At 47.9% G+C, this 22993-nt stretch overlaps 1 protein-coding gene across 1 annotated transcript in view; it reads right to left on the reverse strand.

Moving 5' to 3' along the window:
- The window catches only part of SLC16A2 (solute carrier family 16, member 2 (thyroid hormone transporter)), a 104221-nt gene extending 89370 nt beyond the window's left edge, over nucleotides 1–14851 (reverse strand). The window contains exon 1 of the mRNA XM_012664126.1: nucleotides 14282–14851. Within this exon, the coding sequence (XP_012519580.1) occupies nucleotides 14282–14693 (412 nt within the window). The 5' untranslated portion in view covers nucleotides 14694–14851. The remainder of the gene's footprint in view (nucleotides 1–14281) is intronic.
- Nucleotides 14852–22993: the final 8142 nt, after the last annotated feature.

Here is a 22993-nt window from a genome sequence, read left to right on the forward strand (position 1 = left end):
GATGTCCCCAAGAAGGAAGGGGGACATGATGAGGCATGTCTGACCTCCCTCCTCTTGGCTGGCAATTCAGTTTTAAGATATTTCTTTGGCCACGAGGGGGTCCATTTAGTCAGGAGGTGGGGCGTGAGCCTTAAGATTTTATTTTAGTTCACACTTCAGACAAACTTACGTACGTGGCAACCATGATGATAATTCATATGGAAGGCTCAAAGCTGTTTTCAAAAGACTGTCACAACCTTCTTCTTATCACAAGACTGTGAGGTAGGGTTTATGACCTTCCCACTGCCACTTTTTTACAGATAGGAAAAGTGAGCTCCGACTTGGCCAAGATTGCAGATAAGGTAAATGGCAAAGCTAGGACTCTAACACTGGTCTATCTGATGTGAGATCCTGTGCCTTACCCTATACCACACAACACATGGAGAAGTGAGGCAAAGGAGAGTCGAACTTTGGGGTCTTCTTTATGACCTCCCATTCCAAGGCCATCTTTTCTGTTAGTGCTAAAACAAATTCCATAAAAAGGAAGAGAGAGTCAAGGCCAGCGCTAGTCTCTGTTGAGCCATGACCTAGACAGTAGCTTTCAGGTTCCTGGTCCTGCCTGGAGATAATAGCCAGGTCCACTTATGGGACACAGATGAGCCACTGCCTCCTTGAGCAGGTGATACTCTGGAACCCTTGGGGGTGTTTCCTGGGGTTAGGAGCTGGAACAATAGGTTTGTTTCCTCCCTATTCTCTCCTCTGGCTGTCTGTTGATCTATCTTTCACTTCCTAAAAGCAGCGGGCTCCCAACATCTGGTCTGACCGGTTCCCCCTGAGCCTTCCATGTTTGAGATATTTGGTGAGGACAGGTAGCACAGGCATGGCTAGGCCTGAATGTGAGTGGTGTCAACCCTGGGCAAGGCAGCAAATAAACTTGTCTGGGGTCCTGCTGACCTCCATTACGCAGGTCACCAGGTCCCTTCAGCTGTTTGGCCAGTGGATCTAAGGAAAACTTGGTTTTGAGTAGTCTTTCCATAGACAAAATCTTGGTTAAGGCAAAAAGCACTTTGGCTCTTGGAACATACAATAATCCTGTTGTTCACCATTTAGATGGTTAGAACCTGGTCAAGCTGCACTGAGTAATGGAGATACTGATAGTCACTCCAAGTTTTCCAGAATCACTGATTTGAATTCCTTGGGGGAGTCAGGGCTCAAGGAAGGAGCTTCGTCTCCTAGTCATCTGGAGGTGGAAGATCCTCACCATTCCCCTTCTCTGTTACGACAATGTTCAGTCATCTCAACTTGTCACCAGAACTTTAACTTGCTAATGTTTACAGTTTCCTTCAGGGGGCTTTATTGGGACTTCCAGGCATTTGTCCTCCCCTTCCCCTGGCCCCAAAAGATAAACCATCCTTCCAAGTAACAGGATGGGAGGTCCCAACTGGCAAGGAGGTCATGGGGCTTGGCAGGGAAAGCTCTCAGGAGCTAGGACACAGAGCACCCTGCTGTGGATAGAGCTGTTGGGTTCAAAACCATTCTTTGTGGATATATAGAGCACTCAGAGTCATTGGTTCCCTCCAGAACTTAGAGAGGAGCTTATAGGCTGGTGTGGTCATTGCAGGATTACCCAACAGGTGGACTAAGCACGAGCTTGGGTCACCAGTGAAGCAAGGCCACCCCAAAATGAGAAAAATGTAGATTTAATTAATTGTTTTAGAAGTTGGCAGTCAGAAAAACAGTGCTTAGAACCTCTAAAGTTCTTAATCTGGTCCTGGGCATGGCCAACATCAGAATAGCACAGGTGGCACCTTGATAAAGCACCCCTACTCCTCTGAATTCCTGATTGAGTAATGCTGAACTCCCTAGGGCTTGCTTGGAGTTACACTTGCTCTCTGAGGCCCAGCTATATAGACTCATGAGCTATGGTCTATTAAGTAGATAATAAGAACAGGAAATATTTACATAGCACTTACCATGTGCCAGACAGTGTTCTAACCTAGCTAGCTAGCTAGAGATATTAATAGATATACAGATATAGATATCTACCCATTTAACAACTTTATATGGTAAGTATTCTTGATATCCCCCTTTTACAAATGAGGAAATACAGGCACGGAGAGGTTAAGTGCCTTGCCCAAGGACACACAGATAGGGAATGATGGAGCCAGGATTTATCCAGTGAGTTTTGACTCCAGGGTGAGTGCTCACTCAAGTGGGCTCCATGAGAGGAGGATCCTCAATAGTACCCAAACCATAAGACACAAACCACTTTTTAAAAATAAAACCAAGGTCTTAGAATGGTGATATTAAGGTGGAGATTATTCAAGAGAGACTTCCAGGGATGTTGACTCAGCATATCACAATCTGTCCCACCAAATCTTAGCTTTGCATTGAGGTGCTTGCTCACTTACATACACACACTTTCTTCTTGCCTCTCTCAGATGGAATTCTCTAAAGAGATAGCATAGAAACTATAGGGTAATTATCCTTTCCAAAATTCATCTTTGCTCAAATTTGGGAGGATCCGTTTTCCATTTTCACCACCTCATCACTCCCCATCACCCTGACCCCCTTGCCAGGAAGTTTCCTAGGCCTCCTTGGTTTATAGAAACCATTGGTTCTAAGCACTACTAAGTCCCTGGGAGGTCCAATTTTCTCATTGCATAAGGGGAGAAATTTGAGGTCCAGAAAGGGGAAAGGACTTGGCAGGGTTACAAAGACAGCTAGTAACAGAGCCAGAACCAGAACCCAGGCCTCTTGACTCCCAGTCCAGTGCTCTTTCTTGATCCCAGCCAGCAGGCCTTAGCTATGCCCAGATACTTCCTTCTGTGACCCCCATTTCCATGCCCCTGTCCTTTTTGACTCCCACTTCTTTGTTTCGCTATACTATACTGCTTCTTACCCACACATTTAAGCTTCAGGCTGCTACTAAGTTTGGGAAAAAATTCTATTCCAGCTTTCAGGGAGCTCCTACGTTTCTTTCCCCATGGAATGTGGAGTTGGGAAGGCTGTGTTCCAGTCTCAGCTCCGCTAAATATTCATGTGTGACCTCAGGCCACTCACTTGCCCTCAATCTGCTGTTCATTTTCTGCAATTGTAAAATAGGAATATGAATCTCCATGCAGCCCTTCCCTGTAGTGAACTTTTCCCTAATACAAACCATGTTGGCTTTTCATTTTCCAGAGCCCCCCAACATAGCACTTAATGTGACCAAAGATGTTGGCACATGTTGAGATTCAACTGGGTATTTTATTTCACAACTACCTCTGTTGCAAGGATCGACATAAACTAAGATGTAAACTACAGTGCGCCACACACAGAAGGGATTATTATCACTTAATAGCCTTCCCTCTCCTGGGGCTCACAGGATCTGGAGGCCTGGTTAGGACCCATGGTGAGGGGCTGAGAGCTGCTGCTACTAATGCTCTTTTTCCCCTCGGACCTCTTAGAAAAAGTGCCTGGGCAGCTGACATGGAAGAGCAGGTGGTGTGGGCTGGGCAGGCTGGGCCACGGCCATTTGTAGGCACCTCATTCTTTGGCCTGATGCCCAGACATCCCCCCTCCCCGTGCCCTTCTCTCCAAATGTCCTCAGTATTTTCCTCTCTGCCTGCCTCTCCACCCCACCCCACCTGCTGGGTAAGGCCTAATGGGGACAGTGACTCACTGGGCTCCCAGAGGGCAAAGACCCAGAATCTGAGCAACAACTGAACTGTCCAATTCTCAACCCTCACCCCGCCACTGCCCAATTCTCTACTTAGCTAAACCCCACTTCAAGTTCCAACTCTCCCAGCAAACCTTCCTTGATTCCTCTGGCCTTCGCACTCATCTCTCCCTTTCCACATCACTGCACAAAAATTGCATTCCTTTAATATACACACATTTTTTACTACTTAGCAGTGATCTGTATCTTACATATTCTCAAAGAAATTATAAACTTCTTGAGGGACCCTTTTCCTTCTCTGGCTCATCCAAGGTCCAGGCTATCACATAACAAAGACCTATTGACTTGAATTGAACCAAGATTAATTGAATTGGAGGTGGACGGTATGAGGAGAGCTCGTGAGCAGGGAGAGAACTAACACTTAGTGAACACTTAGTGTGTGCCAGGTTGCATGCTAGATGTTTTACGTGCCTTATCTCATTTAATCTCCACACCAGTAATAATAGGTGCTATTATTATCCCTGTTTTACCTACGAGAAAACTCAGACTCTAAGAAGTTTAAAAATCTTGGCAAGGGCAGCCATATGGTAAGTAATCTGAATCTAGCACTGTTTGACTCTAAAGCCCATAGTCAAAGATTGGTAACAGCTTGAATGTCCATCAGTAAGGAGTTGATTAAATAAATTATGATATGCCCCTATAACAGAATATGGTACAGTTATAAAAAAGAATGAGGACTTTAAGGACTTGATAGGTAACAATAGCCAAGATATATTCTGAAGTATAAAAGGTTTATACATATATAGAATATCTCTGGAAGGATACACCAGATAAAACTGTTGGCCTCTGAGGAGGAAAACAGGGTGGCTGGGAGACAGGAGCAGGAGAGAGACTTTTCCCCATCATACCTTTTAAATTTTATTTCCATCTCTTTTTATAAAGTAGGGCCTAGGAATTGACTTTGGAAAAATTCAGGGAGAGAGGAAGAGGGCAGTACGCCAGAGATTGGGCTGGGGAATACCTAGCATGCCATCAGCCCCCTCCCTGTACCCAATACCCAACCCTCTTACAAACCAACCTTCACTATAAGCATCTGCTGGCAATGCTGATTAGGATCACATCTTTTCAGATCTCAGTTCTCTACCAGTAAGATGGGAACCAGAGGAAGTAGGATTAGGTGATCTCTAAAATGCCTTCCAGTTCATTTAACTGAAAATCAAGATGGTGAGTCCTAGTATATTTGAAATCTTGGTCTCAAAGAAGGGCTTGGGGATTTTGTTTTGTTTTTGCAACAACAACAGAAAAGAAACATTTCCATTCTTATTTGCCTGCTAGCTGGTCTTAATGAAGACTCCCTAAGTGGCCATTGAAATGCTTGCTCAAAACTGCTATTGCAATCCTCCTTTGTGAAGGCCACAATCCTTCTGTGGCCTCTGTTCTCTGGGGCTATCCTGTTTAGAACACAAGGAAACTGACCCACTCCAAAGCTGAGTACAAAGGAGCAAGTCTCCTTCTATGCTTAATGTCCCCTGGCCCAGACCTTCTGACCCTAAATATCCCTTTCCTTCTTCCTCACTACCTGCAGGAGAACAGAGGCTCTGTGAGAGACCCTCGGGAGGAAGTGACACCCTAACTCCACCCCACCATCCGCCCCCCACCCCTAGCAACTTTTACTAAAAAAACTCAGACCTTGACTCGTAGGGAGGTTTGTGAGCTCTTGCCAAGGCTGTAAATATTTCAACATGCCTTGTTTCCTTGAATGTATATGACCTGGGATCTGGCGCCTCCTCTCCCTGGGCTCTCAGAGAACTGAGGAACAAAGAAAATACAGCCAGTCCTTAGCTACAGGACACCCGGGTCAAATTGCAGAAGAACACAGAGGGGAGATGGGGAAGAGATGGAGTGGGGAGGTGGGGAGGAAACATTTAAAGAAACATTTAGAGAAAGGCTAAGTGACTCCATTTCTAGGGGCTGGAAAAGGATAATATTAATAATACTAATAACAACAACCATTTCACAAATTACAAAGATCTTTCACATACACACAATCTAATTTGATCCTTCACAGTCTTATCAAAGTATATACTGTTTGTCTCATTTTGTAGACGAGAATACTAAAGCCCAGAAAGGTTATGCGACTTGTTCAGGCCTAAACGACTAAGGAAGAGACAGTTTCTATGGCCCTTTTTGGACTCGAAGGATTATGACCCTTTGCATACAGACTCTGGATAGACTGAGATAGGTAGTTAGAGGAATATCACAAGACTGTTGATCTTTTGTTTACTAAACCGCTTCTCGGTCATCTCTTTTTATCCCTTAGTCATAAGGATGCCCAATGGCTACAGAAATGAAAAACCTCAGCAGTCTCCCTTGGTAGCTGCCCCCACATCTGTACTATGTATTAGGTGATGTCTAAAAGCAGGAGCTCTGGACTCAGACTGTCTGGGTCCAAATCCTGGCTCAGTTATTATTTGCCATATGAGCTTGAGCAAGTTACTTAACTTTTGTGGCTGTCTTTATCTATGAAATGGAGAAAATAATGGTACCTACCTCATAGGGTTGTTGAGAATTGAAATGAGTTGGCACACATAAAGTGCTTAGTATAGTGCCTTGCACAGAGTTAACTGCTAAATGTAAAGCAAATGTTGGCAATTACTACTATGACGATTATTGGGGTGCTTGGCAAAAGTAAGGAGCTAAATGTCAAAGGAACCCCACTGTGGAATGCAGCTGGAGCAGCCATCACTAGTGTGCACTTCACATTTTTTCCCCAGTAGCAGGGAGGTCTTATAGGGAGTCATCTCCATTTTTCTACCCAGTCCCCCTTGGGATCAGTGACAACCCCACACGAGGGGCAAGGGCCATGAACAGAGGAAGAATTCTTTTCTTTGTGAGAAGCTCAGTGACCTGAACAAGTGACTGAACCTGTGACCTCAGTCTCATAGGCACCATGTTCTAAGCAACTGTGCTAATTGGCTTGGACAGACATCACACACCCAGCTACACACACATACACACAAGTCTGGACACATGGGTGCATATGCACACCCTTCCAGCCTGGGTAAGAGGGTGGGGGGCAGATCCACAGGGTAAGTTGGGCAAAGAGACTGCGTGGGGACTCCTTGTTTAGCAACATTTCCTTTCCTTTTTTTCCATCAGCCACATAGAAGCAGGAGAGCAACTAACCTGGGAGCTTCACTCCCCCCTCTCCACACTCCCTAAAGGCATTTTTAACTCCAGTTAAGAGTTGAGTGCCTGTCTTCTCCCTTCTCTGACCCCTCTACAACTAATTGTACAGCAGTTTTGGCAAGAAGAAAGATGTTAGGGGGCTCAAAATAGAATGAATCAGAACCCCTGAAGCTACCAAAAACCAATCTGAAATCTCTGGAGGTTCAGCTAGCCCAGGAGATGGGGAACAATGATGGTGAGGATTTGAAGAGAAAGGGGTGCACGTGACCGGGATGTTTGTCGAACACTGTTAAGACCTTGTTACAATATTATCTTCTGGGCTAGTGTCCTAGGGCTGTGAAGAGGGGAGGTGTGGAAATGACAAAAAAGGGTTTCAGAGCAGCTATCTTATTGCAAAAAATCCAGAGGTGATGGCTTCCACACTCTTGAGTGCTCCATGGAAAGTCACCCCTTCACCCAGAAAGGGGAGAACAAGAGAGGAGAGAAAGGTAAAGGGGGAAGGGAGGCCTCTGTGGCATGCGTAGGAGTGGGCCTGAGACCCTGGCTGGAGTTGGGCCTGTACAACACCCTAAGCCCCAGTTGCTCCTCTAACTGAGCAACAAAGAGAAAGAGAAGAGAAAGCACAATACTGGGAGGAAAAGGGGTGGTACAGCTAGCAAACGTGATAATAATGCACCATGAAAATAGGAAGAACTGAGAAAATATGTGGTTGAGACAGCCAATTTCATCCCTTCCTCTTCTAACAACCCAGGAAACTGGAGCAAAGTAGAGGATAGAAGAGGGAAAGACTGCCAGGGTGAAGAGGCTGTGCTTCCTCAAGCAGCTCAAACAGGCCCCATTCCCCACCCACAAGGAGGTGCCAAGTGATATTACATTAGTGACCATAGCACCCACCCACAGCACGTGATTAAATGTCCCTAGGCCTAGTCCTCTGGTCACCCCTGAAGCCAGAGAGGGCTGAGGTGGCCTAAACTCTCTTTCCAGTAACCTTTGAATACTGAGAGGGATGCACGAGGATGAAGGCAGAAAAATATTTGTGATAATGTTTCCCAGCCCCACTGTTGAGGAGTTGCAATTGTGTCCCGGTCAGGAGGTACAACCCAGGCTGGCCGTATTCTATCATCCTCACTTAGCAAGTTTCCCAGTCCAGGTGCTTTGTACTAGTCCCCCATAACCCCTACAGAAGCCTCTGGTACATTCAACATGATTCCATAGACAGCTGGGAAAAGACTTCTTTCTGATGGAATATTCCTAATCCGTGAGTTGGTATGCAGAGGGTGTGTGTGTGTGTGTGTGTGTGTTTTAAGAATGAAGCCTTTTCTCTAGAGTTTATTCATTCAATCTCAGGTGAAACAGTTCCTTTCAAGACAGAAGATCTCACTCCATCGTTCACACAATCTGAAAGGAGTAAATGATTTTTGTTTTTCATTTCAAAATGTAACAAAACAAAAAACAACAACAACAAAAAAGATGCTGGCAGGAAAAGCAGTGCATCCTCCTGGGAAACCGGCCTGCTCAAAAGGTTGAGATGGCATCCTTTACATATTTCTACAAATGTTGACAGTCTAGCTGCTTGTCTATTCTTCATGGGACTGGAGGAAATGTTGCCCAAAACAAGAAAGTATAAACCAAGGAAAAGGAGACAGAGCTCTGTGCCTGCTGCTTCAGTGGGCACACTCTCAGCTAAGCCCCGAGTGAAGCTGAAGCTGGCCAGGGATTGTGGACACCAACAGGGCCCTCCCCAGCATCACAATCAGCAGCCCTCCCCAACCCTAGCACAGTGAGATCTGGGCAGCAACCCTGAGCCAGCTATAAAGATGCCCTGTCTGAAGCCCCCTGAAGGGAACCTCTGTAACACATTTAGGAATCGCTTTCCTCTTCTGGCCCGAAGTAACAGCAAACCAAGGTCACGCGACCATGCATTTCTGAGAAATGAGAGTGAGCTGTGGGAAATTAAATTTCAGGAGAGGGGTCCAAACTGAGGCTTAAGGAAATACTTACAGTTTAATGCTTCTGAGGAACAGGCTCAAATGCTGGGAAACAGCAGCATATAGACCCTTTGCAGCAGGCCAAATCCAGGGAGTTCTCTTGGAGGCCCAGCTTTATGCCAAGCAGGGCATTCACGGGGAAGCAGCTGTACATCCAGAGTTGTCCTTATATACTAGGTCAAAAGGAGTGGGTCTTTTTAACCACATCTGTACCCACGCGCAGCCCCATAGTCTTTAAATACAAATGACTTAGGAAAATGACGTCTACATCTTTTCTTTGCTTTCTCAACCTCCTCCCAACCTGTCCTCACCCCATGATTCAGGCAGCTTAACAAATTTTTATTTGTCTGGATGAGTTAAAATTTACACCAAGTGAATAGTAAAGAATAAGATAGCACATAATTCTAGAAGGATAGAATGGCAGAGCTAGAAAGTTCATGTAGTCAAACCATATCATTTTACGGGTAGATAAACTGAGGTATAGGGAGATGAAGTGCCTACTCAAAGTCACAGAGCAAGTTACGGGCACACGTTGTCTAACTCATAGTTACTGCCTACCTGGTATCACTGAGATCATGAGCTTTTGGGAGTCCAGATGTGGCCTTGGGTCTTGCTTTTTTAGACTTAGAATGGGGACATGAAGCCATTGAACAGTGAGCCAGGAATCCAGCCTCAACCAGCTATCCCAGCTCAAACAAGCATCCCCCTGGGTGGCCTCCAAATGCCCCAACCTCTCATTCTCATCCCTTTCAGTATGAGTCACCATCACAGCTTGGGATCCAGTTTGGCTGGAGAGGAGGCAGGGGAATGACTTGAAAGGTGCCTGGCCAATGGCTCTATGGCCTGAAGCTCCACAGCAGGTTCTGAGCCAACCCCATCTAGCTCTGCTGGACAGTAGGCAAAAGCCTTCAGCCAAAGTCAAGAGATCGGCAGATTTGCTCAAAAGATACCTTGCTCCCCAAATCAGCAATTTACTGTTATAGTCCAGTGAGACGCTGAACCAAGCCATGAAAGCCCATAAAATGGGGAGGAGAAAGACAGTCCACCCTGCCCTAACCCCACTCATCCTTGGGCCTCTTGTTTCACTCAAAGGCAAAGTGTACCATTCTTCCCCATGCCTAGAAAATTCTGTCTCCATCAGAGTGGGCCATCAGCCTGAACCATCTCAAACATGGTAGTGAAACTTCCCGACCATTGTCCCTTTCCCTGATTGTGAGAGCTCCAGCCACCACCACCCCCCACCAGGAGCTCACGAAGGCCATGCTTCCAAAAACAACAGATGCTGGCGTAGATGCAGAGAGAAAGGAATGCTTATCACTGTTGCTGGGACTGCAAAGTACTACAACTTCTATGGAAAACAGTACGGAGATTCCTCAAAGAACTAAAAGTAAACCTACTATTTGATCCAGCAATCCCACTACTGGGCATTTACCCAAAGGAAAAGAAGTCATTTTATCAAAAAGACACTTGCACTCAGATGTTTACTGCAGCACAATTCACAATTGCAAAGATGCATAATCAACCCAAATGCCCATCAATTCATGAGTGGATTAACAAAATGTGGTATATGTATACCATGGAATACTACCTGGCCATGAAGAAAGATGACTTAATGCCTTTTGCAACAATTTGGATGGAACTGGAGACCATTATCCTAAATGAACTACGTAAAGAATTGAAAAACAAACACCACATGTACTCACTATTAAATTGGAACTAACCGATGAGCACACATGTGCACAGAGGGAAGTAAAACTCAACGGAAATCAAGCAGAGGGGAGAGGGGAGGAAGGGATGGGCAAAAACCTATCTAACAGGTACAGTGAACACTATCTGAGTGATGAGCACGCTTATAACCCTGACTCAAGCATTACAAAAGCAATACAAAAGCAAGCCAGAAACATTTGTACCCCCCTGTAATACTTTGAGATTGAAAAAAAAAAAAAACAAAGGCCATGCTTATAAACTGCCCAATAAAAATGCCTCTCATATTTTATGTGTCAGTGCTATACTGGCAGTCAAGGTGGAAAGTGTGGAGTGATGAGTTTAATTTGGAGTACTTTGAAAAAGACTTAAGCTTGGAACCAATGTTAGCAACTCTGGCTTTTTTTGCCTTGACCCCTGATCCCTCAACCCTAACCCCACCCGAGGTCCAACTCACTTAGGGTTCCAACAGTGATCTGGAGCCTGTAACCAGTGCCATCTTGCTCGTCTTTCCCTTCTTTCCTCCAACAGGCTCCCCTCTCATCCCAGGAAGCCATGCTAGGCCTGTACTTTCCACAGAATTGTCTGGTTGCCTCCTGTCTTGTCTGCTGCTTGGTCTGGTCTGGGAAACTCCCAAATTTCCCACAATGCCTGCAAAAAGTTCAGCTCATTTCTCTTCTGATCGTTTCCCTTTTCACTGAACCAGACCTTGGTCACTTGCTTCCCTCTCAGAAGCTTTGTGCCTGCCAGTTCTCCCAGGCCCAGGACCCAAGGAAAGTTGGCTTTCCTCCAAAACAGGTGAAGAAAAGAGACAAGATATACTGCAGGTGACACCGCAGAACAGTACATATCACAGAGTCCACAAAGACTGTACATTTCATGCTCTAGCATGGCCTGAATTCCATGTCTCTTCTACCTCCTGTGGCTTTTCCCCATGCCAGAGGCCCCCTGATGCGAAGCTACCCCTCAAACATCAAAACTACTTTTCTCTGGGGCTTCCTCACAACAATCTCAATCATCTGAAGAACCTTCAACCCATTAAGCCAATCAGAACAGCTTTAGGGCCGAAGATATTAGGCCTAGCCAAAGAGAATTTGGGTTGCAGGGTACCTCCTGCAAGTCATGTCAGAAGTTAACAGAAACGGACAAATCACCACAATAATAGAAATTGACAATGTACCAACCTCCTTGAGTTTGGGGGTGTATGTTCCTGTCTCCCAGAATGGCTATTAGGCAAATACTGGCTGATAAAGCTGAGAGTAACCCTTTACTAGCTTCTATTCCTTTGAGACGCCAGGGCTGGGACACAGGTGGCCAGAAAATTTTGAGTAAACTGCAGAAAGCATATGCAGGTACAGACACATTTGGAATCTCAGGATGTGAATGGTTGCTTGGGAAAATTGGGGGTTCAAGAAAGGTAGTGCTGAGGCTGAGATTTTCTAGGAGCTCCAGAATGTGGTAGGGTGTTCCCGACCTTTTCAAAATGAAAACTGAGGTGTTCCTGAGAGCCTCCAGTATCAAACATTTTGGTGAGTTCAAGATATGCCACATCCAGAACCCAAGCCAAAGTATTCTGAGACTCTGGGGACATACCAAATTCCTTTCTGTCGCTTCCTGACCTATACTTACCATAATTTAAACCAGTAACCTCAGCCCCTCAGCGGACCTGGTCTATGTCAGAGTACACACCGGCCACACCTTGGCACAGCCCTCTGCAGCTCGGCCCCCACCCCTCGGCTGCACTGTGAGGCCTTGACCGGAAAGTCCCAGCCAGCCCTCCCCCTGAGTCCCCTATGATCACCTACTTTGAAGTCTGTTCCTCAGCAGTGAGTCTCTTCCTGGTAAAATAGTGGTTTTTCCAAGTTTTATTACACACTCCTAAGGCCCCAGCCCTAGGCCTGCTCATACCACATAAACGCCAGGGCCTAGCTTCAGCCTAGCCTCCGCTGCTTTCCATTAACTTTCACCCACACTTTGCCACTCACAGATCCCAAAAGCCAACAGCCTGCCTTCAACCACAGGGCAATGCTCAGCAGGTGCTCTTTGAGGTAACCTAGGCAATAGCTTGAGGCCCTACCCTGGCTGCCTTCCCATGAGCCCTTGAACTGCATCGAAGCAGGAAAAAGGTGGTCCCAGAGGTTGAGTGTGGCAGCCGCCTTCCCCCAGAAGTTGTTCCACACAGTCCAGGGACCCCCTCCACTCCAGCATCAGGTGGCTGGGTAGTCGCGAGACTGCCCTTGACAACCAGCGAGGCACACTCGAGTTTCTTTCAGCGGAGCCTGCACGCAGCGGCTGCAGCAATGGTCACAAGGTCTGAGGCACCAAGAGCCCCAAAGCCTCTTCTGCCGGGGCAGCCCCGCGAAGCTGCAAAGTAGAATCCCCTTGGTTGAAATTGATGGGAGAGGCTCTCCAAGGGCCCAGACAATCCACAGGTGGACACCCCAGAATTCAAGGTTTCTGTTTTCACTTAATAATCCCCACGTCCCCACAGATGGCAGCGTACGTGTTTGAGGTTGGCGAGAGGAGGGAACCCCTCATTCCTAGGGCAACACTGCAAAAAGCCACATATTCTGAGTTGCGATCTTGGGGCGGGGGACATGAGTCGAACTGTCCTGAGAAGCCCACGAGAGGGAGCAAGCCTTGCGGGAGGGGGCACCTCAGTTGCCTAGCTCCGTCCCTAGACCCCTCACCAGAACTGCTGAGGGGCTTCGCCGGCGGATTTTCTGGAAAAGCGGGACGGCTGCTCTGACTTCTCTGAGCTCATAGGCGGCCTCAATGCGAGAAGCGCGCACGCCTGGGGTCTTGCGGCCACCAGCCTGGAGAGCAAAGGCTGTGCCACCAACCCTGTTTGTCTTAGGGGAGGAGACCAAGTCAGCCTCGAGCGAAAGCGGGAGTGGCGGCGCCGGCATTCCGGCTTAAGGCCGAACTAGGCACCCCGCGGATAACGGAGAGGCGCGGGGTGCCGGCGAGGGCCGGGCCGAGGTTGGGGGCGGCGCAGACTTCGCTGCGGGGCCCTGCCTGCCCGCCGCCTCTCGCCGCTCAGGCAGGAGACGGCGGAGACCGCCTCCCTGCCGGCTTTGGGGCTCGGCTCAGAGGACACGGAGATCCCTTCGCTCCCCTAGGGCGGCAGAGGACGGCCGGGCCGGCCGGGCCGTAACCCCCGCGGGCAGGGACGCGCGCACACCCGCACGCGAACTGCCTGCCTCCCTTTCTCTCCTGCAGACACGCACGCCTGCCGCGTGTCTGACTCTTCGCTCAGAGTCACCAGGATTCCTAAAGTGATTTTGGCAGAAAACACCTCTGCTCCCCCAAGGAACCGGGGCTGCTGCAGAGATCGGCGGTACCGCGCTTCTCTCACAGCCCGCCCCGCCTCCCAGCTCTCTCCTCTCTTCATGACTCCCCCACCTCCGCCAAAAAACAATTCTGCAAATATTTTCCCCCAGCACACACGGGCAAAGTACTTGAAACAAATCCGAAAGGTGCGTCTGGATTTGTCCTGGGGCAAAAAAGTTCATTGCTTGCCACAGATCAATGAATGTCCCAGTTCCCACCCCCCGGACGTCTTGCGCCTGGTCTCCACCGCCGAGCCCGCTCAGAGCCCCGTAACCCACGCGCTAGCATGGCCAGGGGCTGGGGGAAAGGGGAGGGGTCGGAGCAGCGCATTGGAAGGGCGCCTCGGACCGGGAGGTATGGGGTCGGCGGCAGCGGGGAGCGTACACCCTTGCCCAGAATGCCAGGTGGGGCGCGCGGGGCAACCCACCTGCTTGGAACTCCACTTGGCGATTTTTCTCTTTCTCCTCCTCTAGCAGCATGGAGTAGAGGATCCCGACAGAGTTATGGATGCCGAAGATGGAGCCGTTGCACCAGGTGGCAGCGAACACCACCACCCAGCCGAAGCCACCTTCCGGAGGCTGGAAGCCGCGCGCGGTGCCGCGGGTCTCCACCGTGGGCGTGGGCTCGGGTTCGTGCACCGGCTCGGGCTCAAACTCCAGCTCCGGCAGGGGTGCGGGGTCCGGTAGGGGTTGGGGCTCCCGCTGGGGCTCGGGCGGGGGCACTGGCACGGGCTCCGGCTCCGGCTCTGGCTCTGGGCTACCCACTGGCTCCTGCTGTTCCTGGTCTGCCTCCTGACAGGGCCCCTTGGCTTCCTCGCTCGCCGGGCTTTGCAGCGCCATCGCGGCCGCGGGACTGTGGCTGCTCGGCCGGAGAAGCCGCTGTGTGGCTGGTACTTGTTTCTGCTGCTGCTGCTGCTCCAAGGGCCGCCGCTGCTGCTGCCTCCTCCTCCAGGCTCCGCGCCCCAGCTGGCCAGCCCGTCCCGCAACAGACGGTCCCTCGAGCCCTCTCCTCCTCCTCCCTCGTCCAACCCCCCTCCTCCTCTCCCCATGTCATCTCTCTCTCCTCCCCCTCCTCCTCCCTCCCACCTCTTCCTCCCTCAACAGGCAGCCGCTACAGCCTCGCTTTTCTCCCCAGCCCTTCCTCCTCCTCTTACTCGCTTACCTACTCGAGCCGCCGCTGCCTCCCCCAACTCCCTTTCCAAACGACTGAATCCTGTCCTTGTCCACATGTCCAGTACAGGGAGAGTTAAAATGGAAAAAAAAAAAGAGAGAGCACAAACTATCCTGTTCCCCTGCCCTCTCCTCCCGGCCGGCTCCAGAACCGGCATTGATCGACCCTGAGTCTGCAGAGAAGACCCCGCCTGTCCTTCTCTCCCATTCCCTTCTTCCTCGCAAGCAGCTTGCTACTGGGGTGGCCCCTGGAACCCCAAGATGAGAGCTGACCCGTGAGGGACCCCACCCTGCCTTCGGGAGTCCCTATGTCCCCCAGCACCACCTTGGGCTTGAGGGGGGTGACCTGGAGGGGACAGCCTGGGCTTTGGACAGAGGGTGGGCGCAATCTTCTCGAGACCCAGGACTCGGGCCCCCACAATCCTGCGCACCCCCGCGGAGTCTCCCCCTGCCCCCGCCCTTCCCGGCAAATCCCCGGCGGCCCGAGAGGGGAGGAGGCGGCTCGGCTGCGAGGCCCGCCTCTCCGGGCAGTCAATCAGGGCTTTGTTTGCGCCAACCTGGAGCCCAGAGGAGCCGCAGAGGGCCGGGTCTGGGCCTGGCCGGGCCGAGTCTGGGCCGGGGGCCGGACCAGGAAGGGAGGGAGGTGCAGTGGGATTAAAGGGGGCCGGGCCCAGGCCGGAGCTCAGTTCAAGCTCCTCCCGGCTCTCCGTCCCGGGTTGAGGAGCTAGGAGTCCGGGCGGGTCAAACCGCCAGTTTTGGCACGGGCTGCCCCGCCCCCGACATCCCGGCTCGGCTGGTCCCTTGGGCCTAGGCCACAGCTTTTTGGTTGCTCGGGACTCAGAAGAGCCGCAAGCGTAGGGATGTCTTCCCAGCACCCACCGCCCCCTTCCGCCCACCTCGGGCGTGCAGACATTAGAGACCCACTGAATGCCCCAGACTCGGGCCCCCGCCCTGGTGAGGGGAAGGGAGAGTTTGCTCCCCACGGATCGCGCAGGTCCCGGGTGAGGGAAAGAGAGGATCTGTCCTGTGGGAGGCCGGGGTGCACGGCGGTGCCCGGCCTCAGCCCTCGGGGCGGGCCATTGTTCCCAGGAAGCTCTGCCTCCCTTACTAAAGGTCTCCGTCTGGTGCCCTAATCATGAGGTCGCGGCACTGTTACTAAGCCACTCGGTTCCTCACCAGCCGGCGGGCCAGTGCCAGGACCTTTTTACCCAGCATCTCAACCCTCCTGCTAGGTGAAAGACTGCAGGGCCAGTGGAAATGCAACTCCAGGCCGCCTGGCTGTGCTGGATGCCAACGAACAGACATTAAGCACCCGAGGGCGGGCCGAGCTGGGTGGGAGGACAGAGGCGTTCTGAGGGACTTGCAGCGCCATGAGAAGAACCAGCCGAATTCACAAATCGCGGGGCGTGCCCGTCAGCAGGGAAGGCATTGTGCAAGCGAATAGAGCTAGTCTCTTACTGCCCTGAGGTTAAGTGTTATCACCTGTTTTTTTTGCAGGCATGAAAACTAAGGCTCAGTGGGGTCAAGGCATTTATTAGCCTAAGGCCATGGGGAAAGTCAAGGACAAGCTAGAATTCAAGGCAGGTCTCCATACAGCAAAGCCTCATGCTTCTGATGCTTCACCACAGGAGTCTAGGATTTAGTGCTCCCCAGGGAGGGGGGACTGGGAGGAAGGCGGGATCTGGCTGAGCTATCGCAGTAGGTGTATGGAGGAGGTGGTGTCCAAGATGGGCCTTGAATGTTGAGTAGGATTTTAACAGGGGTTAGGGAGGGTGGTCCCCTGCCTCAGAACATGCCCTGAGCTCAAAAAGAAGGACTCTATTCACAGAAAAAGGGAAGGGAAAGCTAATCAGGCCAAAAGGTTAATATGTATGCTGCATCTCCCAGGAAACGTTTGCATTTTAATAAAAATCCATAATGCTTCAGCCACACAGCCATGGACATTATGGGCACTGGGGCTTAAGATTTGCTTTTTAGTCAGGGGTCTCACCATACACGGGACCAACTGTTGCCACGGGGAGCACTAGCTTGGTATTCACTTGCGGGCAACATGATTGAGAGCCTAAAAAGGATGATTTCCAACCCTAGAACTAGGAATAAACCCTGGAGTCTTGCACCCCATCTAGATCTCTACTGTCTAAATTCTACTTCCCTTATTGTTTAAATGGGTTTTTAGATCACTGGAATGGGAGTATGGGCGGGTGATGACACTCATTGAAAATCTCCTGTGAACCTAGCACTGTGCTAGGCCCTTTACGGACAAGATCTCATATAATCTTCATAACGACCCTATAAGGTTGAGGTGATTTTCCCCATTTTATAAATGAGGAAACAGAGGCTTCAAAAGGTTGTCATTTGTTTAAGCCTACAAAGCCAGTAAGAGAATAGGGATCTTTGCTCATTTGTGTGAGTTTCAAAGTATATGCCCCACCCAGAGGACAGGATTATGTAGCTGCCATCCCACCACTCTAGCAGTGTGTGCAGTAGCTATCATTTCTCCCCTCATTAGAAGGTACTTTATAAAGGCCAGAGCACTGGCATCAGGATACCTGGGTTCTAACCTTGGTTCTACCGTTGCATGCCTGTATGATTTGAAGCAATTTGTTTTCCCTTTCTGAGCCTCAGTTCCTTTATCCGCAAAATAGAATCAATACCTACTTACCAGAGTTATTAAATGTCATGCTGAGAGGTGTGGGTTTTATTTTGGACATGCAAGATTGCCACTAAAGATTTTTGAGTAGAAGAGTAACATCAGAGCTGCATCTTAGAAAGAAGACTGTAGTGACAATGTGGAGAATGGTTTGGAAAGGTAAGAGGTAAGGAAACCAAGCAATGCACCAAGTAAAACAATGTTGATGATCCGAAATGGGATACTGACCATCGGGATGGAGACAAAGGATGGCTCTGTGAACCGTTGTTATGGTAGAGTTGACAGAACAGTTTTGGGTAGTGAGGGAAAGGGAAGAAGCAGACATGTCTTGCTTGAGTGAAGGAAAGGACAGTAATAGTGTTAATGGAGATTAGGGATTAGGAGCTGAATCAGGTCTGAGGTGCCTGCCACTTCCTGTCTCTTCTCCCACCAAAAAATCCTGTCAATTACAGCTCTGAAATACTGTTTTAATCATGACACTCCTCTGCTTTAAGAATCTTCAGTGATTCTTCATTTGACTCTCAAGTTTAAATTCCTCAACCAGGCATAAAAAGTCCTTTACGGTTTGGGCCCAGCCTCATTTGTCTGTTCATTCATTCATCAAACATTTACTAAGAGCCTCTATGTGCCAGGCTCTGTACTACATATAAAGGACACAAAAATAAAAGACCTGGTGCCTGTTTCTGAGGCGCTCATATTGAACCTCTCTAGCATTACTCTCTGTCATTTTCTTTCCACACTTTTCTCCCACTCACACCGGGCTCTAAACACATGGGATTACTCGCTATTCATGACTTATGGGCACCTGCTGGTTTCTCAGTTATCAAGCAACTATTGTATACCATTCTCTATATTAGGCACTGGGGACAGACATACAATGGTCCTTGTCCTCATGGAGTTTGCATTCTAGTGGAAAATATTAATAATTATAACTACCATTTATTGAATCTGACTCCAGTAGATTGGGTGAAGGCATTTTGAGATAGAGAAGGGAAGGATGTTAAAACATAAGACAAGGTTGAGAGTAAGACGGTAGAAATAGGGCTAGGGTTTTGAGATGTATAGTTTCCTCTAGAAATCTCTACATTCAGACTCGATCAACAAACATCATCAACAACAGCAGATCTTTAGAGACGACCTACTACGTGTAGATTCAGCTCATGCTCACAAGTAAGTGAGATGTGGCCCCTGTAACTCTTTAAATTATTTTACTTATCTGACTGTGGACCTTGGAAAAACCCCAGTGGAGGTCTCTGGTTTATACTATAAGTAAGAGAATCTGCTTTCTTTCTGTCCCTAATAGAAAGGAGCCCACAGTGGAGTCATTCCAATTACTTATGCCCTTGATTATTCATTTAATCAGAGCGGTGGTTCCCTAACCTGGTTGCACATCAAAATCCCCTAGAGAGTTTTCTAAAAGTGCTGACTCCTTGGTCCTACTCCATACCTGCTGAATCAGAATATCTGGGAGTGGGACTCATGAATATGTAGTTTTAACAAAGCCACTAATAGTATTAATGCATTGCTAGGTTTGGAAACCACTAGACCAAATCAATAATTCTCCAGGATTTGAATCTCGAAGACTAGTGAAATTTCTATAAAATCTCCCTAAAACTTTGAGGGCCAACATGAGGATGTCAACTTTTAATGTTGTCATATAAAGACATGTGTTATCACTATCATTTCATTAATGAAATGATATTTTAATACCAAATTCTAGAAAATGTAGAAAGAACATAATCTTTAACTAAGGAAAGTCTTTCTCAAGAGATGTCAGCTGGCAACAATTTTTCTCATGTGTCAACAGACTGATGAAAATGTTATAGACTATCATAGATATGCAAATTATTGTTTGGGATTCCCTGGACTGGATGACCTTTGAAAGCCCCTTCTATCCCTGAAGTTCTCTATTTTAGGCCAAAGGTACACCTTTGCTTTGGACCTCTCCTATTCTCCAATACAATTTTCTGGTTAGAATTAAATTCACTAAGTCATTTGCATCATTACTCTGCCCTGTGCCAAAATCATCCCAACTGCTTGAGAATGGATGATGTATGGAGAGCATTCTCAAGAAAGTGAGTACATAGTCTTTCCCTCTTTCACTCACTTTTCTTTATCTATCTTTATGAGAATAAGAGTTCCAATGACACAGCATCATCTTGGATCTGAGAGCTAAGTGGGATTGATTGTGACAAGGAGCCAGGGTGCTCTAGTAGTGGCAAAAGAAGTCCAAATGCAGAGAAGACTTTGGTTTCATTTTCTATAATCAAGAACAGTGCTGAGGGCAGCCCGCATTACTGGGAAATGGATTTGAATGTTGACACCTTCTGATGGCCAAAGTGGAAACAAGGAAGGGAAGATATTGGACATTGCTTGATTTCAGCTTGAGCCAGAGGGCTGTTCATAATAATTGGTGCACTAAAAACAAATCAATTGGCCCTATGCACGGAGCCTGCTTCCTGAATGCCAAGGAAGCAGTTTGCTCAATAATTAGTCTATTATTAGAGCAGATATGGAGAGGGGAAAGATGACAGAAGCAGCAGTAGCATTATGGAAAAGAAAGAGATAGAAAATACTTAACCCTCTCAGGGTTGGCATAGAACAGCAAAGCTTGAAGTGAGAGAAAGGGTGAAATGGATTGGTTTCTTGATCCTATCCAAGGGAGAAATGGAATGAGTTTTATTTTAGTCTTTTATTAATTGATTTTTTTATTCATTCATAAGATGTTTATTGAAAGCCTACTATGTGCTAAATATTGTGCTAGACCCTGGCTAAGAAGTCCCCCATCCTGAAAAGTAGAACCCTCGTAGGACTGGAACAGAGGTGTCTCAGGTACATGGTTACAATATAGTATAAGGATGGGCTTTGCCCTCGTTGCATCTTAGTCTCTTCTTGTAGGCTGACCTTGGGCACAGGGTCAGCATTATTTGTTTTTGTGTCCTTAGCATTTAACACAATGCCTTATACAAAGAAAGGTGCTCAATAAATAGATACATATTAATAAATTAATACATTTAGCTACTTGATGTAACAAAGCCTTGGCTTCTTCATCTATAAAGAATAGGGATAAGGCCCATCTTTCAGGCTTGTTGTGAGGATTGGAAATAAAGTAGGGAAAGCACCTAGCATAGCACCTGGCATGTAGTAGGTGCTCAATAAATGTTAGCACTAAGATGGTTTGAAGATTGCTTTGATTGGAAAAAGAATAAAAGACAACCTGGTATGTTTTTTGGCATTAGTTCAGTTGCGAAATCTAGAACAGAGTATCAGAGCTGGAAGGGACCTCCCACAAAATCCAATCTCCTCATTTTACAAATGGGAAAATTGAAACCTAAATAGGGAAAAGGACTTACTTAAGGTGACATCTAAATTATCTGAGCTTTTCTTTCTAATTACCTCAAATCATTGTGGAATGTGATATGATATGCATAATATGGGGTAGGGACATCATGTTACAAATAGGGGAATTGACACGGAGAAAGATTAAATAATTTGCCCAAGGACCTATGATTTACACTATGGCAGTCCAGAGTCTGTGATTTTAACCACTATACTTCTCTATCACAACACCGATGAAATTATATTAAAATGACCCATTTAACATGTCTCCCCACTAGAACTTAAGCTCCTTGAGGGCAGGAAGAGTGTCTGACTTCCACTGTGGATATTTATTTATTTAACAAATATTTATTGAGCAACTATTATACACCAAGACTCGCTAGCCCCAAAGAGCAGACTTGAAGCCAGATTATCTAGCTCTGTGGTGCTGTTGGTGCTCATTTTCCTTTTGTCATCTCCTTCCCTTTAATAATGTCTTATTGAACATTTTATCTTAGTCTCATCTGTTCTATGGGGCATAAAGTTCTGTGGCCATGCTTGGGTCAGGCTGTTAAAGGAGAATAATCAGCGAGAAACTTTGCAGGGAATGTGAAATGTCCAAGACATGATAAGGTCTGAGAGTGCCTCACCATCTGGAGAAAATTCTTTTGGTAAAGACTTTGGGGTATTGCATTTGGTAGGGGTTTTGTTTTATTTTGTTTTATTCAATTTAGGGAAGTGTTCTGGCCTTACAGTACCCTTTTGCTGTTCCCCTCTCTTTTGGCCCTTTAAGAATTCATAGTCTAGGCCGGGCACAGTGGCTCACGCCTGTAATCCTAGCTCTCTGGGAGGCCGAGGTGGGTGGATTGTTTGAGCTCAGGAGTTCGAAACCAGCCTGAGCAAGAGTGAGACCCTGTCTCTACTAAAAATAGAAAGAAATTAATTTGGACAACTAAAAATATATAGAAAAAACTAGCCGGGCATGGTGGCGCATGCCTGTAGTCCCAGCTACTCGGGAGGCTGAGGCAGGAGGATCGCTTGAGCCCAGGAGTTTGAGGTTGCTGTGAGCTAGGATGACGCCACGGCACTCTAGCCCGGGCAACACAGTGAGACTCTGTCTCAAAAAAAAAAAAAGAATTCATAGTCTAGATAAAAAGATCAGTCATATATATACATCCAGAAAGATAACTCCCCTGGCACCATGTCATTGGGACAGACACTAACTGCTGAAGAGGCCATAGGTGGGCAAGATGAGGGAAACCTGGCAGTGGGGTAGGGTGAGCTCAGGGTAGCCAAGGGAAGGCTGGAAATGGATTTGGTGTGCCCGTGTTCTCAGACATTGCCTGGTCTACCTCTTCGAGGGTGACTTCTCAGACTCCAAGATAGCCCCAGACCTAGGGCCTTCGAAACCCTGAGGCCCTTACGCAGGAAGTTTCTAGAGAGCAAGAGATAGAAGGATGAAACAGTGGTGAGCCTTTGGGCCACAGTCAGGTATCAGCAGCTGAGTTGGAGGAGAGTAACTAGTATTCTCTGGCCCAAGGGCCAAATTTCAAGTCCAACTTGCTGACCCTGCAGATGAAGAAAGCCAGTTAAAGGGCAGGAAAAATCATTCAAATGGAGCAGAGGCAAAGGTGCAAGGGGCAGGGGCAAGGGAATTGGGTGGACGGTAAAGACAAGGAGGAGGCAGTTTATTTTTCTCCTTCAGTACATATTTACAGAGTTCCTTCTGTGCCTGATTAAACCCAGTTTTCCCAGGGCCTCTTTTTGGATGGAGGAGGAGACAAGGAAAAGAAGTTCATTTTGTTGAAACTTTCTGAGACCTGGAGATGTTAATTGACTTGCTGAAGGTCATACTGTGAATGAGACCAGGACTCTTGTCTCTTAGCTCCTAGGTACAGACATTCCTCCATGCCTCATTACCTCCTATTATGCCATTTGACGGCTTCAAATCTGAGATGATTCCTCACCGCCTAATAAAGTCCAAACTCCTGAGCATGCCACC

Source organism: Propithecus coquereli, unplaced genomic scaffold (assembly GCF_000956105.1).
Source record: "Propithecus coquereli isolate 6110/MARCELLA unplaced genomic scaffold, Pcoq_1.0 Scaffold86, whole genome shotgun sequence".
In the NCBI taxonomy this organism is placed as follows: Eukaryota; Metazoa; Chordata; class Mammalia; order Primates; family Indriidae; genus Propithecus; species Propithecus coquereli.